Source organism: Acanthochromis polyacanthus, chromosome 12 (genome assembly GCF_021347895.1).
Source record: "Acanthochromis polyacanthus isolate Apoly-LR-REF ecotype Palm Island chromosome 12, KAUST_Apoly_ChrSc, whole genome shotgun sequence".
Lineage (NCBI taxonomy): Eukaryota > Metazoa > Chordata > Actinopteri > Pomacentridae > Acanthochromis > Acanthochromis polyacanthus.
This window is the reverse complement of record NC_067124.1, coordinates 17,868,498-17,882,078: the sequence shown is the minus strand read 5'-3', so window position 1 is coordinate 17,882,078 and position 13,581 is coordinate 17,868,498. Positions and strand designations below refer to the sequence as shown.

Below are 13,581 nucleotides of genomic sequence, written 5' to 3'. Positions count from 1 at the left end.
AGAAACTGTAACAATGAATAAAATAATTAAAGAAAAGAGAACAAGATGAATTTAAAGAATGATCAGGAGACAGACCTAAAGAAGTAAAGGATGGATCAGAGGGACAACAAACAACAAAGACAAGGAGGCAGAACCAGAATGAATTTGGTGTGAATCTGACTGTACCCTGGTCGCAGCAAGCTGCTGCTCCACACTCTGACCTGCAGGGGCAGCAGAGCGCAGCGGCACCACCGAAGAAGAAGCAGCGATGGCGCCGAGCGGGATGTAAACAAAAAGGAGGTAAACAGTCCGGTTGAAACGGGACAGAGTCTCCGGTTGAAGCGGGTAGAGTCTCTGGTAGGAGGTCTGGAGAGAAGATGACCCACTGCGGAGGAAAACCCGGATTATCTGCGGAGCCAGACACTGACTGAAGGTCAGACTGAACTGCAGCTAACAGAGCTAACAGAGCTAACAGGCACTAATGTAACTGAGAGTGAACAGAACCATCATTATTGCTGTATAACTAATGCAACGAATATAGCTAACAGTGTTAAAGAAAATAATTTAATATAACTGACAGAGCAAATATAGTAAACACAGTGAGCAAAGCTAACACCTGCTATTACACTATAACTAACAGTAAATATAACTGACGGAACTCAAGACTTAATGTAACTAGTAGTTGATATAACAGAATAAACAGAGCTAATATTTCCAACGGAGTCATTTAAACTATCAGATTTCGTATAACAGACAAAGCTAATAAGGTCAACCAAGCTTACAGCTGCTAATATAACTAATAAAACAAATCCGACGAAGGTAACAGAGCCTCAGTTTGTTCCTTTCAGGTTTCAGCATAGACTCATAGATCTGCTGATAGACTGGGGAAGTTTGAACCGAGCAGATTTAAATACAGACACAAAAATTGCAGATTTCCCATTGTGGGGCTAATAAAGGATATTCTAAATACTCTGTTCACTGAATGAACAACGAGATTTTTAACTCCGTTAATAAGTCGAGTTTTCTGTCCACACATTTTGATCTGGGGTTTGAAACCGTTCAGATCAGTGATCTCAGTAAAAACTGCTCCAACAGTTTCAGTACATGTCAGGGAGTAAATGTTAGGTACACCTGTGTCACCAACACACCTGAGGCGGTACAGCAGCTTCACCTTCCTGACAGAACACATCTATTGACTGAAACAGCATAATTCAGTCATACAGTAACCTTCAACAGCATATTAATACATTAATGAAATAAAAATTTGATAAAAAAATATTAAAATGTAAGTAACTTTTACTGGTTTAGGTTCTTTATATTCCCTGTGTGGTTCTTGTCAATCAGAAACTAAAATAGAACATTTGAGAACATGAATTCACAAAGTCCAACAGAGCAAAGGTAGCAGAGTAGCAGGTGAAGCTTCGCATCCAGGTGAGCAGCTGCACTTATAAGGGGCGTGGCCTCTGGCAGGTACAGGTGAACTCACCTGGAGAGACAGCATGAAGCAGGCCAGGAAATATCTGAGTCAGAGCTGAATAAAACCAAACCCAAAGTGGTTCTGATCCAGTCACATTTCAGTGGATCAGAACCAGTCTGACTGTATTTCAGTGATAGTTACATTACATCTGGGTTTATTCAGGTCCATCTGTTGCTCCAGAGAGACCCGAGCAGAGCAGAACCCTCAGAGTCACACAGTCAGCACACTTCAATGAAATAAATATTCATAAAACAAATGTTTAAACAATTTTACAAACTCCAAGATAGCTGAAGGTGGTCTGTAGTTCATTGTGTTTACAAAGTGCATAAAACCAGTTCTGTGGGTTCCCGAGAAACATCTGAGGTTCTGCTGTGTTCTGTAGATTTAAAGTAAACAACAGAACTTTATGAATTTATAATGCAAGATGAAAATTTCTTCATCCATCCAGCCTGACTGTACAGAGAGCAGAGAATATCTTCTGCTTCCGAAGTGTTTATGTTTGAGTCGGAGATAAGAACCAGCCCAGTTCTAATGTGGAGAAGATGATGTACTGGTTCTGTTCTGCTTTCAGATGTTCACAAGTGAAACCTTCTTCATGTTCTGTGTGGTTCATGTTCCAGCACTGCTCTGATTATCCAGAGATAAATAAAGTTGTGTTCTGGTGGTTCTGTCAGGATCCAGATTCACCTGCGTCCTATCTGATCCGGTCTTTGAGGGTCGGTTCTGATCCAGTCCATTCAGCAGCAGTGATGGCGGCTCGTGGGCGGAGTCGGAGAACCCTGAGTTTCAGTGTGGACTCAGTCGGAATCAACAGAGGAGAATCTCTACCTCCGACCCTGCAGCAGCCCACACCTGTGTTCCCTGTAAGACCTGTTCATACGTGTTCTCTGAACCTGCTACATGTGTGTCAGAAGTCTTTTAGTTTCCTTCCGTCTCACATTGATGTTTGAACAGGAGTGATTCTCTTCAGACAGAACTACGATCATCCGACAGTCTGAGTGAACAGAAACAATCTGAAATGTTGACTGTCCTGTTGTTGTCCAGGTGATGGAGCAGAAGCCCCTCCCCCTGACAGGTGGGGAGGAAGCTGAGTACCTGTTGGCTCTGAAACAGGACTTCAGAGGAGCCATGAGAAGTTTACCGTGTTTCATCCAACCAGCTGCTGCACTCAGAGGTCAGACTTTAAAGTCTCCTGTAGTGAATTATTGCCAGCTACAACCGCAAGTCTTCAGAGATCTTATGCTACAGCCAGACACACAACTGCATGTCAGATCAATAACCAATAGGTTCCAAGGGCAGTAATCAGTTTCTATGCAAAACAAACAACAGAAAAATTATTATTAATCAGCTACCATTTCTGTCCAGATGTGGAGCGTTACTCCGATAAATACCACAGCAGTGAACACACAGACGGACTGATGGACTGGACTCCAGGTGAGACTCCACCTGATCAATACGTTCTGCTCAGTGATCAATACGTCCTGGTCAGAGATGAGTTTGTTGTTTCTTGCTGTTTCAGACTGGCAGAGATTCCCTAGAGAGCTGAGAATCCATGTCAAGAAACCTGCCAGAGACGGTTAGTACTCTCAGTAATCAGATTTTTCTCAATAGTCTGATTACATTGTCAGATACGGTAACTGGACTCTGTATTCAGGTGTGTCAGTCACTCGCTCAGATGCTCAGTTGGCTCAGAAGAAGAAGAAGAAGAAAGTCAGGGAGAAGGAGGAAGTTCTGTTAAAACTGGAGGTGAGAAAACCAGTTCTATTGGTGGGATTTACTGGAAACACCTGCAGGAACCGAGAACCTGAACAGTTGTAACGGGCAGCAGGTCCTTCAGAACCTGCTCTGAAATGAAGGAGAAGGAAACATTTCAAATTTTGCTTCCTCTGAATTCCATCATGTAAAATTTATGTTTTCTCTAAAATACAAAACAAAATCCTAAAGACTTGCAGGATTTATGTTTGTAAGTAAAAAGTCCAAGATGCAAAGTAAAAACAAACTAAATTCAGTTTCTAAGTACAACTAATGATTCAGTTGAATTCCTGTTGATGTGTTTTACGAGAAGTTGTAGTTAAATGTTGACCTGTTAGACATTCAGAGATTCAGTTTTTGATTCTGCTTTGATTATTGAAAGGTTTCCTGTTCTGAACTAATAACATAGGATGTTCTGGTTCCTATTCAGACTCTTCAGAAGAAAGAGGAGCAGCAGAGCGAAGAGGACGACGACAACGCAGAGCAGAAGAAGAAGCAGGAGGATGACGACGCCGACGGAGAGGAGGAGTACGACGAGGAGGAGTTCGAGGAGGTGATTCTATATGTGACATGTGATGGATCAAACCAGTCTATGTGGACCGGTTCTGGACTAACTAAAGGTTCTGTTCTGCAGGAGACCGACTACATCATGTCCTACTTCGATAACGGAGAAGACTTTGGAGGAGACAGCGATGACAACATGGATGAGGCTATTTACTGAAACACCAGCACATACACAACTCCTGCCATCCCTGATCTGATCAGGTTTTGATCAGTTCTGAAGCATCCAGCTTTACATCAACCTGTTAGAGAAACAGAGACAGTGTGTAAGCGGAGCTGAGCTGATTAAGCTTTTATCTGAGCATCTTTACACGTTTTTTACCGTTTTTATAAACGTTGGCCATCCTGTCCGGTTCTGACTGGGTTCTGTTGAATAAACAGTTGTATTTGTATGAACATGATGTTGAAACCAAGTCCGTCCAGATTTACATCAATCTGCAGCAAAGGTTGGTCATATTTCAGAAAAATTTCCTGACGCTCTGATGTTCTCACACTGCAGGAATCATGAAGGTGTTCTGTCATTTATCTGGAACGTCGGTTACCATGGCAATGCGTAGAACTTAATGGGAAGCTGTTGGGTCCATAGTAGAGACTGAATGAACTGATCCTGGAAATGTTGGTTCCACTTCTCACTTGAACAAAGCCAAAGACACAGAACCCAAAAGATGGTTGTGATGAAGTCTACTGGTACCTGTTCTGTCACAAAGACAAACCAACAACTGCTTCCACTGACCTGAGTCTCTTAGAACACCTTTAGAACGCACAAACAGCACGTTCTGTTTTAACCTGCAGTACCCAGAACTGAAAGGTTCTTCTGACCTCTGGCTGTCTGGTTCCACTGATGTCCACAGACATTTGACAAAAAGAGAAATTAGTCTGCAGATGACGGACAAAGTTGTTCTTTTTTTTTTGTTCTAGTGTAATTCAGTAGGCCGTTTTCTACCGCAGGAACTTGTTTTAGGGCAGACTGAACCTCTAAACAAGTTCTGACCTCAAGAACGTCTCTGCAGATAGAGACAATGACCGCTGATTGTTGGATCCTCCTCCTTTGTTGCATATTTGAAGGATTTTATTGGAGGAATCTTCCATCCCCTCCACTTGTGTCATTTCCTCCTGCAGCAGATCAGGGCAGCTCACCATCATTCACCAGTTCTCCACATAGAACCACTTTTAACTGTTCTTTATAATCAGTAAATCTGACAGATTTCACTAAATCATCTGGTGAATCACTCACATATCAAAAGAGAAACTACCAAAGTCACCATGCGTCCATCCTGGAAGTTAAAAACAGTCTTTTCTGCTTCGTGAATCCTCATTTTCTTCTTCAGTCAAAGTCAGGTGACCTAAAAATGGCTGTCTAACGTCAGAGGGAGACAACGACCACAGCTTCCACCAGTTGTGCACGCTGATGTTCACGCCGAGCGAAGGCGACGTGTCCAGCTCCACAGTGAAACATTCAGGCTGCAGACGCTTGCTTTTAGGGCAGCATAGACTTCCTGATTCACTAATCTTGTTGTCATGATGTGTTTCAGTAAACATCAGATTTAATGTGATGTGTTGAATTGTCAGTTTTTATTTTCAGTGTTAATGTCAGTATCTGAATGGAAACATTCAGTGAAATCAGCCTCATCTCATGTTAAATTAAACATGAATCAACATGAAGCATCTTGTAATTCTGCTCATAGAACACCAACATCTAGACCCTTATGAAAACCAGTTTCTGTTTCCTACCAATGAGTCTACATCAAAATTTAGTCTAAATATCTAAAAACTGGAACTTTGTCTTGCATAACTTTCCACACAACAAACAGTACTGATATTGGAGCCTCAAAATTTGGTGAAGTGTCGACCAAAGACTATTTTAGTAGAAATATGGATCCATCTATCTCCACTCACTGGCCACATTATTAGGTACACCTGGCTCGTAAAAGGTTGGACCCCATTTGCCTTCAGAAATGCCTTAATTCTTCATGGCATACTTTCTCATCCTACAAGGTGTTGAAAACATTCTTCAGAGATTTTGGTCCCCTTGCATCACACAGTTGCTGCAGATTTGTCGGCTGCACACCCATGAAGCAGATCTCCCGTTCCACCACATCCTAAAGGTTCTACTGGATTGAGATCTGGTGACTGTGGAAGCCATTGGAATACAGTGAACTCACTGACATGTTCAAGAAACAAGTTTGAGATGATCTGAGCTTTGTGACATGGAGCATTATCCTGCTGGAAGTAGCATCAGAAGATGGTCACTGTGGTCATAAAGGGATAGACATGGTCAGCAACAACACTCAGGTAGACTGTGGTATTTAAACGTTTCTCAACTGGTACTAAGGGGCCAAAGTGTGCCAAGAAAATATCCCCCACACCATTACACCAGCAGCCTGAACCATTGATACAAGGCAGGATGGATCCATGCTTTCATGTTGCTTACGCCAAAATATGACCATCTGAATGTCGCAGCTGAAACAGACTAATCAGACCAGGCAATGTTTTTCCAATCTTATATTGCCCAGTTTTGGTGAGCCTGTGTGAACTGTAGCCTCAGTTTTCTGTTCTTTGCTGACAGGAACACCTGATGTGATCTTCTGCTGTTGTAGCCCATCTTTATCAAGGTTGGCCGTGTTGTGCTTTCAGAGATGGTGTTCTGCATTCCTTGGTTGTAACGACTGGTTATTGGAGTTACTGCTGCCCTTCTATCATCTTCAACCAATCTACCCATTCTCCTCTGACCTCTCACACCAACAAGGCATTCTCGTCCACACAATTTGTCCAACACACTGGATATTTTCTCTGTAAACCCTAGAGATGGTTATGTGCAAAAATCCCAGTAGATCAGGAGTTAGTGAAATACTCAGACCAGCCTGTCTGGCATCACAGGCCACATTCAAAGTCTCTTAAATCTGATTTCATCCACATTCTGATGCTCGGTTTGAACTTCAGAAAGTTTTCTTGTCCACATCTACATGTTTAAATGCAATGGGGTTCACACTGACAATAAACTGGACTGAGGTAAGAACACCTATGCAGGTCCAAAGTAGTCCGTTTTCTGAGGCAGCTGAGTTCCATCAATATCTGCAGGACTATGCTCAGGATGTTCTAAGAGTCTGTGGTATCCAGGGCTGTCCTTAATGCCGCTGAGTACTGGTTCAGAAGGCTGAGGGCAGCAAACACCAACAGACTGATCTTCAAGGCCACTGACGACATGGAACTGGACTCTTGAGTTACATCCTGAACTCCGACTCCACAACAAGCTGCTCAGCCATAAGAGCTCACCTGGTCACAGACCCACCCGGTCACAGACCCACCCCAACACAGAGCGCCACAGCAAATCATTCAGAGAGAGACAGCATGAAGCAGGCCAGAAAATACTAGAGTCAGAGCTGAACAAAACCAGATCCAGAGTGGTTCTGATCCAGTCACATCTCAGTGGGTCAGAACCAGTCTGACTGTATTTCACTGATACACTGGATGTGGTTGTGATGTTTCACGATCAGCTGCTTCTGATCCGGAAACTAAAGCAGGACCTCACCACCTCAAATCTGGGTTTATTCAGGTCCAGATTGATTTATTTCATCTCCTGAATGTTTCTCAGAAAGTGTTTCAGATATTCAGAAGCTGCAGTTAGATTGACTGACAATTCTACTGAGATAGTAAAGTAATATTTGATATAGTATTATTACTAACTATTTATTTATTGTGTATGATAACACAAACACAGTGCAGCTCATATTGAGTTTACAGAAGACGTCCTCACAGCGGCACACGTGTCCATCAGGGGGCGCCAGAGTTTCTGAGAGTTTCATCCTGATTAGAAAAGTTTAAAATCAGAACTGATTCTGCCTCCAGAGGAAACCATCCTGTTTGAGCAGCAGAACGAAATAAATGTGCAGGTTAAACCTCCACAAACCTGCAAAACATCTAAAACAGCTTGATGACAAAAATGAAGAAGACGATTTGTGGTATAGAATTATGTATTATACTAATATTGATATTGTAGTGGGTTTACATAATTCACCCACGGAACGTTTAGTGTTGTGGTTGTGATTTGCATACGGACTGTTGGGGCTATTACGCTTCCTTTTTATGGTGGGGTTCCACGTGTACTGTGACTGCTGTTTTCATTCTTTTAATGTCAGTAAAGTGGTTAGCACCTGTGTTCGATACTCCGCCTCAGACTCCCATTCTTCGGCGCAACATTGGTGACCCCGACATCAGTCCTGCTGAAGGTTCAGAGACTGTACAGACTTTTGAGCAAAACGACATGGCAAATTCCACCATTCTGAAACTGCTGGAATTTTGGGAGACATCCGCGGCTATGTGGTTCGCACAGGCGGAGGCTCAGTTCGCCCTCCGGGGGATTACGAACGACGACACACGCTATTACCACGTCGTGTCAGCGCTCGGGAGCTCCACTGCGGCCAGGGCGGTGAGTTTCATCATGGCTCCCCCCGCCCAAGAGAAATATGCTGGGCTCAAAGCTTACCTCCTGAGGCTTTTCGAACTGTCACGCTCGGAACGAGCCCGATGTCTCCTCGCTATCCAGGGCCTGGGGGACCAAAAGCCTTCTGAGCACATGGAGATGATGCTTAACCTGCTGGGTGCAGAGGAGCCGAATTTCCTTTTCATTGAACTGTTTTTAAGACACTTGCCGCCACACGTCCAGACAGCGCTCGCTAACACAGCTATCACGGAGCCCCACGCTCTGGCTGAAGAGGCGGACCAATTCTTCCTAGCGACCCAGCGGTTCGCCCCTGAGGTACTGGCCCCGACGCGCAGCTATGCACCGCCGAGCACCGGCGCACCCGCCGGTAAGAGCCGCGCTGCCACCGACAGCCGTGCAGGCACCGGTCTGTGCTACTTCGACACACGTTTCGGCGCCAAGGCTAGGAGGTGCCGTTCCCCTTGCAACTACGGCGCGGAGGGAAACCACAAGACCTGTGTTCAGTAGTGGCCATGAGCGCAGGTCCGACGAACTGGCTGGTGTTCATCAAAGACACTCTCTCTGGGCGTAAATTCCTCTGCGACACAGGTGCCCAGAGGAGCGTGAGTCCTGCTTCGGCGGACAATGCTGCTGGCGGAACGCACGCCCCGCCGTTAACATCTGCCAATGATGCTCCCATCCGGACGTATGGTTTGAGAACTGTGGACTTATGTTTCAACGGTCAACATTTTACATGGGACTTCGTGACAGCGGACATGTCCTTTCCCCTCCTCGGCGCTGATTTTTTGTGTGCCCACGGGTTGCTTGTGGATGTCAAGAACGAGCGCCTGGTGGACGTGCTGACCTTCTCCTCCCTGGAGTGCGTCCGTGATGTGGGGACGTACGATGGTCTCTCCGGCGCGGTCTCCGAAGGGGACAGTTACCAGCGGCTGCTGAGTGAGTTCCCCAGCCTGACTCGGCCCACCTTTTCTGCCGGCGCGACTAGACACGGGGTTGAGCACCACATCGTTACCAAGGGCCCCCTATCTACGCCAGACCACAGCGGCTCAACCCGGAGAGGCTGGCCAAGGCCAAGTCGGAGTTCGCCAACATGGAGTGCCTCGGGATCATCCGTCGTTCGGACAGCCCATGGGCTTCGCCGCTCCCCATGGTCCCGAAGTCGGATGCTGGCTGGCGACCGTGCGGTGATTACTGCCATCTCAATGATGCCACCACGCCCAACCGTTACCCTGTCCCCCACATTCAAGACTTCTCTGGACACCTGGCGGGGAAAAACGTGTTTTCCAAGGTGGACCTGGTGCGGGGGTACCACCAGGTTCCCGTTCGCCCCGCGGACATTCCGAAGACGGCGGTGGTGACACCTTTCAGTTTATTCGAGTTCCTGAGGATGCCTTTCGGACTTAAAAATGCGGCCCAGTCATTCCAGCGGCTGATGGACTCAGTATTGAGAGACATGCCTTTTGTTTTCGTTTACTTGGACAATATCCTCATCGCCAGCTCTTCGGAGGAGGAGCACTTGACACATCTCCGGGGCCTTTATACGAGGCTGGACCAGCACGGCCTCATTATTAACCCGGCAAAGTGTGTTTTCGGGGTGCCGGCCATCCAGTTCCTCGGACACCTCATCAATAAAGATGGGGCTGCCCCCCTTCCGTCGAAGGTGGAGGCTGTGTTGGCTTTTCCCCGCCCACGTTTGGCCCGGGGGCTCCGAGAGTTCCTCGGGATGGTCACGTTTTATCACCGGTTCATCCGCCGGGCTGCGCATATCATGCACCTGCTGTACGAGGCCCTCAGGCACAAGAGCCCAAACCAGGACATCGACTGGACATTCGAGAGGTCGAGGGCATTCAAGGACACTAAGACTGCACTGTGTCGGGCCGCTATGCTGGCCCACCCGTCCCCCGGTGCCCCGATCGCTCTCACTACCGATGCATCTGACTTTGCCGTTGGCGCTGTGCTGGAGCAGTGGGTCGAGGGTGCCTGGCAACCGCTCGCCTTTTTCAGCCGACAGTTGGTCCTGAGAGAGCGCAAATACAGCGCGTTCGACAGGGAGCTGCTCGGCGTCTGGCTGGTGGTCCGCCACTTCCGTTTCTTTCTGGAGGGCCGTGAGTTTACGGTCTTCGTTGACCACAAGCCCCTCACGTTCTCCACGTCCAACGCTGCCAAACCATGGTCCGCCCGTCAGCAGTGCCAGCTGTCATTCATTTCAGAGTACACCACGGACATCCGCCACGTCTCTGGCAAGTCCAACGTGGTCGCGGACTGCCTCTCCAGGGCGATCGTCGGCACGGTCCATTTGGGGCTCGACTACGCCCGTATGGGGGCGGAGCAAGCCTCGGACCATGAAGTTTGGAGCCTTAAAGCTTCGGACACGGGACTGTGCCTGGAGGAGGTCGCGGTCGGTGACTCGGGTGTCTGGTTGTGGTGTGACCTTTCCACTGGCCAGCCTAGGCCGTTGGTCCCCGTTGGTTGGCAGCGTGCTGTTTTCGAGGCCGTGCACGGCCTCTCCCATCCCGGCAGGAAGGCGTCTGTGCGGTTGGTGGCTCAGAAGTTCGTCTGGAGGGGACTGAAGAAGGACGTGCGGACGTGGGTCGATTCATGCGTGGCTTGTCAGCGTGCAAAGGCGCACCGCCATACCAAGTCCCCGTTGGAGCTGTTTACTGTTCCTGAGAGGAGGTTCGACCACGTTAATGTCGACCTGGTGGGCCCCCTCCCCCCTCCCGCGGGTTCACCTACCTCCTCACCGTGGTGGACAGGACAACTCGTTGGCCTGAAGCCATGCCCCTCGCTTCGACCTTGTCCACGGATGTGGCCTGTGCGTTCGTCAGGACTTGGGTCACACGCTTCGGGACCCCCTCTGAGCTCTCCTCAGACCGGGGCGCGCAGTTCACCTCAGAGATCTGGAACGTGGTGGCCGATGGCCTGGGGGTCAAGCTGCACCACACGACTGCCTATCACCCTCAGGCTAACGGGTTGTGCGAGAGGTTCCATCGGTCGATGAAGGTTGCCCTGCGTGCCAGTCTGACGGACGGCGGTTGGGTGGACAAACTCCCCTGGGTCATGCTCGGCCTCAGGACTGCCCCCAAGTAGGACCTACAAGCCTCGTCGGCCAAGCTCGTCTATGGACAGGTGCTGTGGGTCCCTGGAGACTTCATCCCGGAGGCCTCGACCGCTTGGTCAGCGGCCAGGCAGCGGTCCTCCATGCCGGAGGCCGTGGGTGCTTTCGTCCCTGTCCCCACATCACAGCACGGCACCCCTGCCTCCTGTGTGCCTCCCGCCCTGCGTTCGGCGGGTTTTGTGTTCATTCGCCATGATGCCCACCGAGGGCCTCTGCACCCCCCCTACGACGGCCCGTTCAGGGTCCTGCAGCATGGGGATAAGAACTTGGTTGTGGACATTGGCAGTAGGGCCGAGACTGTGTCCGTCGACAGGGTTAAGCCTGCCCACGTGGACATTTCCGGGCTGTTAGAGTTGGCTCGGGCCCCGCACAGGGGCTGCCCCTCTCTCCCCCGCCCCATTTCTCCTTCGGGACCGTTGCCTCCCGGACTGGTGGTTGGTTCTGTTTCGCCCGCCTTCCCCCTTCTTCCCCCCCTCCCCGCCTCTGCCGTCTGTACCAGTCGGGGTCGGGCCGTTGTCCCTCCCCGGCGCACGGACTTTGACTATGGGTGAATTCTTGGGGGGCTTGTGTAGTGGGTTTACATAATTCACCCACGGAACATTTAGTGTTGTGGTTGTGATTTGCACACGGACTGTTGGGGCTGTTACGCTTCCTGTTTACGGTGGGGTTCCACGTGTACTGTGAGTGCTGTATTCATTCTTTTAATGTCAGTAAAGTGGTTAGCACCTGTGTTCGATACTCCGCCTCAGACTCCCATTCTTCGGCGCAACAATATAACACTAATGACTTCAATAACGTGAGAAGAAAACAGTGACTTAGAACAAGCAGGTTCACTGAGTACATTTACTCATACACGTACTGCACCTAAGTACCTGAGGTATTTATATTTTTGACTATGTGAACCAGTAACCTCAGCCAATCACACACAGCCTGGGGGCCACCGCGGGCCAATCAGAGTGAAGGAAGGAGGACGAGGACTGCAGGTCCAAAGACAGAGAAGAAGAAAGAAGAGGAGCTGGGGATCGAGGTCACCTGAAACCTGAAAAGTGCTGATGTGCTGGAGGAGTAACTGCCCCAGTGAGCAGAACACAACCAGTTACACCAGTAAAACCAATAAAAACCACTGCAACCAGTATAACCAGTTAAAACTACTGCAACCAGTATAACCTGTTAAAACCAGTTAAACCAGTTTAACCAGTAAAATCAGCATATCCAGTAAAACCAGTACAAAAAACTGTAAAACCAGCATAACCAGTGTTAATCACTATTAACTAGCTACAAAATAAGCTAACAAATTACTACCTAAGAGCTGGTTATATGCTAACTACCTTTAAGTTTATTAGCTAAAAATAGCCTAGACACCAACTAGTTTTAAAAAGGAACATAAAACTGGATAAATAAAGCTTTATGGACCAAAACAGATGTTTACATGGAGGGCTGCACAGTGTTTCAGTGGTTAGCACTGTCACCTCACAGCGAGAAGATTCCTGGCCCACGTCCCAGCCTGAGATCTTTCCACGTGGAGTTTGTATGTTCTCTCTGGGCATGCATGACGTTAACTGATGATTCTAAATTGCCTGTAGGAGTGAATGTGAGTGTGCTTGTTTGTCTTTGACTGGTGACCTGTCCAGGGTGTGCCCTGCCTTCACCCTTAGTCAGCTGGGATAGACTCCAGTCCCCCACAACCCTAATGAGGACTAAGCAGTGTATAGATAACGGATGGATGGATGTTTTATATGGACGGAGCACTGAAATGTCTCCGTCCATATCTCAAATACAATCCAGATATTAAAATTCAATGATATTTATCAGATGTTTGACAGCAGACTGAAGTCTGTGTGTGTGTGTGTGTGTGTGTGTGTGTGTGTGTGTGTGTGTGTGTGTGTGTGTGTGTGTGTGTGTGTGTGTGTGTGTGTGTGTGTGTTGTTGAACTGACCATGAACAGGTGCTGTAGAAGTAAACAACTGATCACATTACACTTACACAGACCCAGAGACACATTCAGTGTTCTACAGTGACTTTGAGCTGAATTTGAGCTAAAACCCGAATTTCATGTTAACTGATAGACACATATTGTGAATATGAAGCATTCTTTTCAGAGGTATGTCATTGCCTTTTAAAAACCTAATCTATTTCTGAGTTATCTGTAACTTTCTAAGAAGACGATTCTCAGAACGACAGCATCAGTGAGCGGAAATAAATCAGATCCACCTGTTGTGCTCTGAAATAAACCACAGATAATATTTGATGTCC

At 47.7% G+C, this 13,581-nt stretch overlaps 1 protein-coding gene across 1 annotated transcript; it reads left to right on the top strand.

Moving 5' to 3' along the window:
* The first annotated feature begins 201 nt into the window (after positions 1 to 201).
* Positions 202 to 5,322, top strand: polr3glb (RNA polymerase III subunit GL b). Its single transcript, XM_022221360.2, has 8 exons — positions 202 to 412; positions 2,131 to 2,319; positions 2,501 to 2,630; positions 2,822 to 2,890; positions 2,976 to 3,032; positions 3,111 to 3,202; positions 3,639 to 3,761; positions 3,843 to 5,322. Exons 2-8 carry the CDS (start codon positions 2,206 to 2,208, stop codon positions 3,927 to 3,929), a joined length of 672 nt encoding a protein of 223 aa, XP_022077052.1. The 5' UTR covers positions 202 to 412; positions 2,131 to 2,205; the 3' UTR covers positions 3,930 to 5,322.
* The last annotated feature ends 8,259 nt before the right edge of the window (positions 5,323 to 13,581 follow it).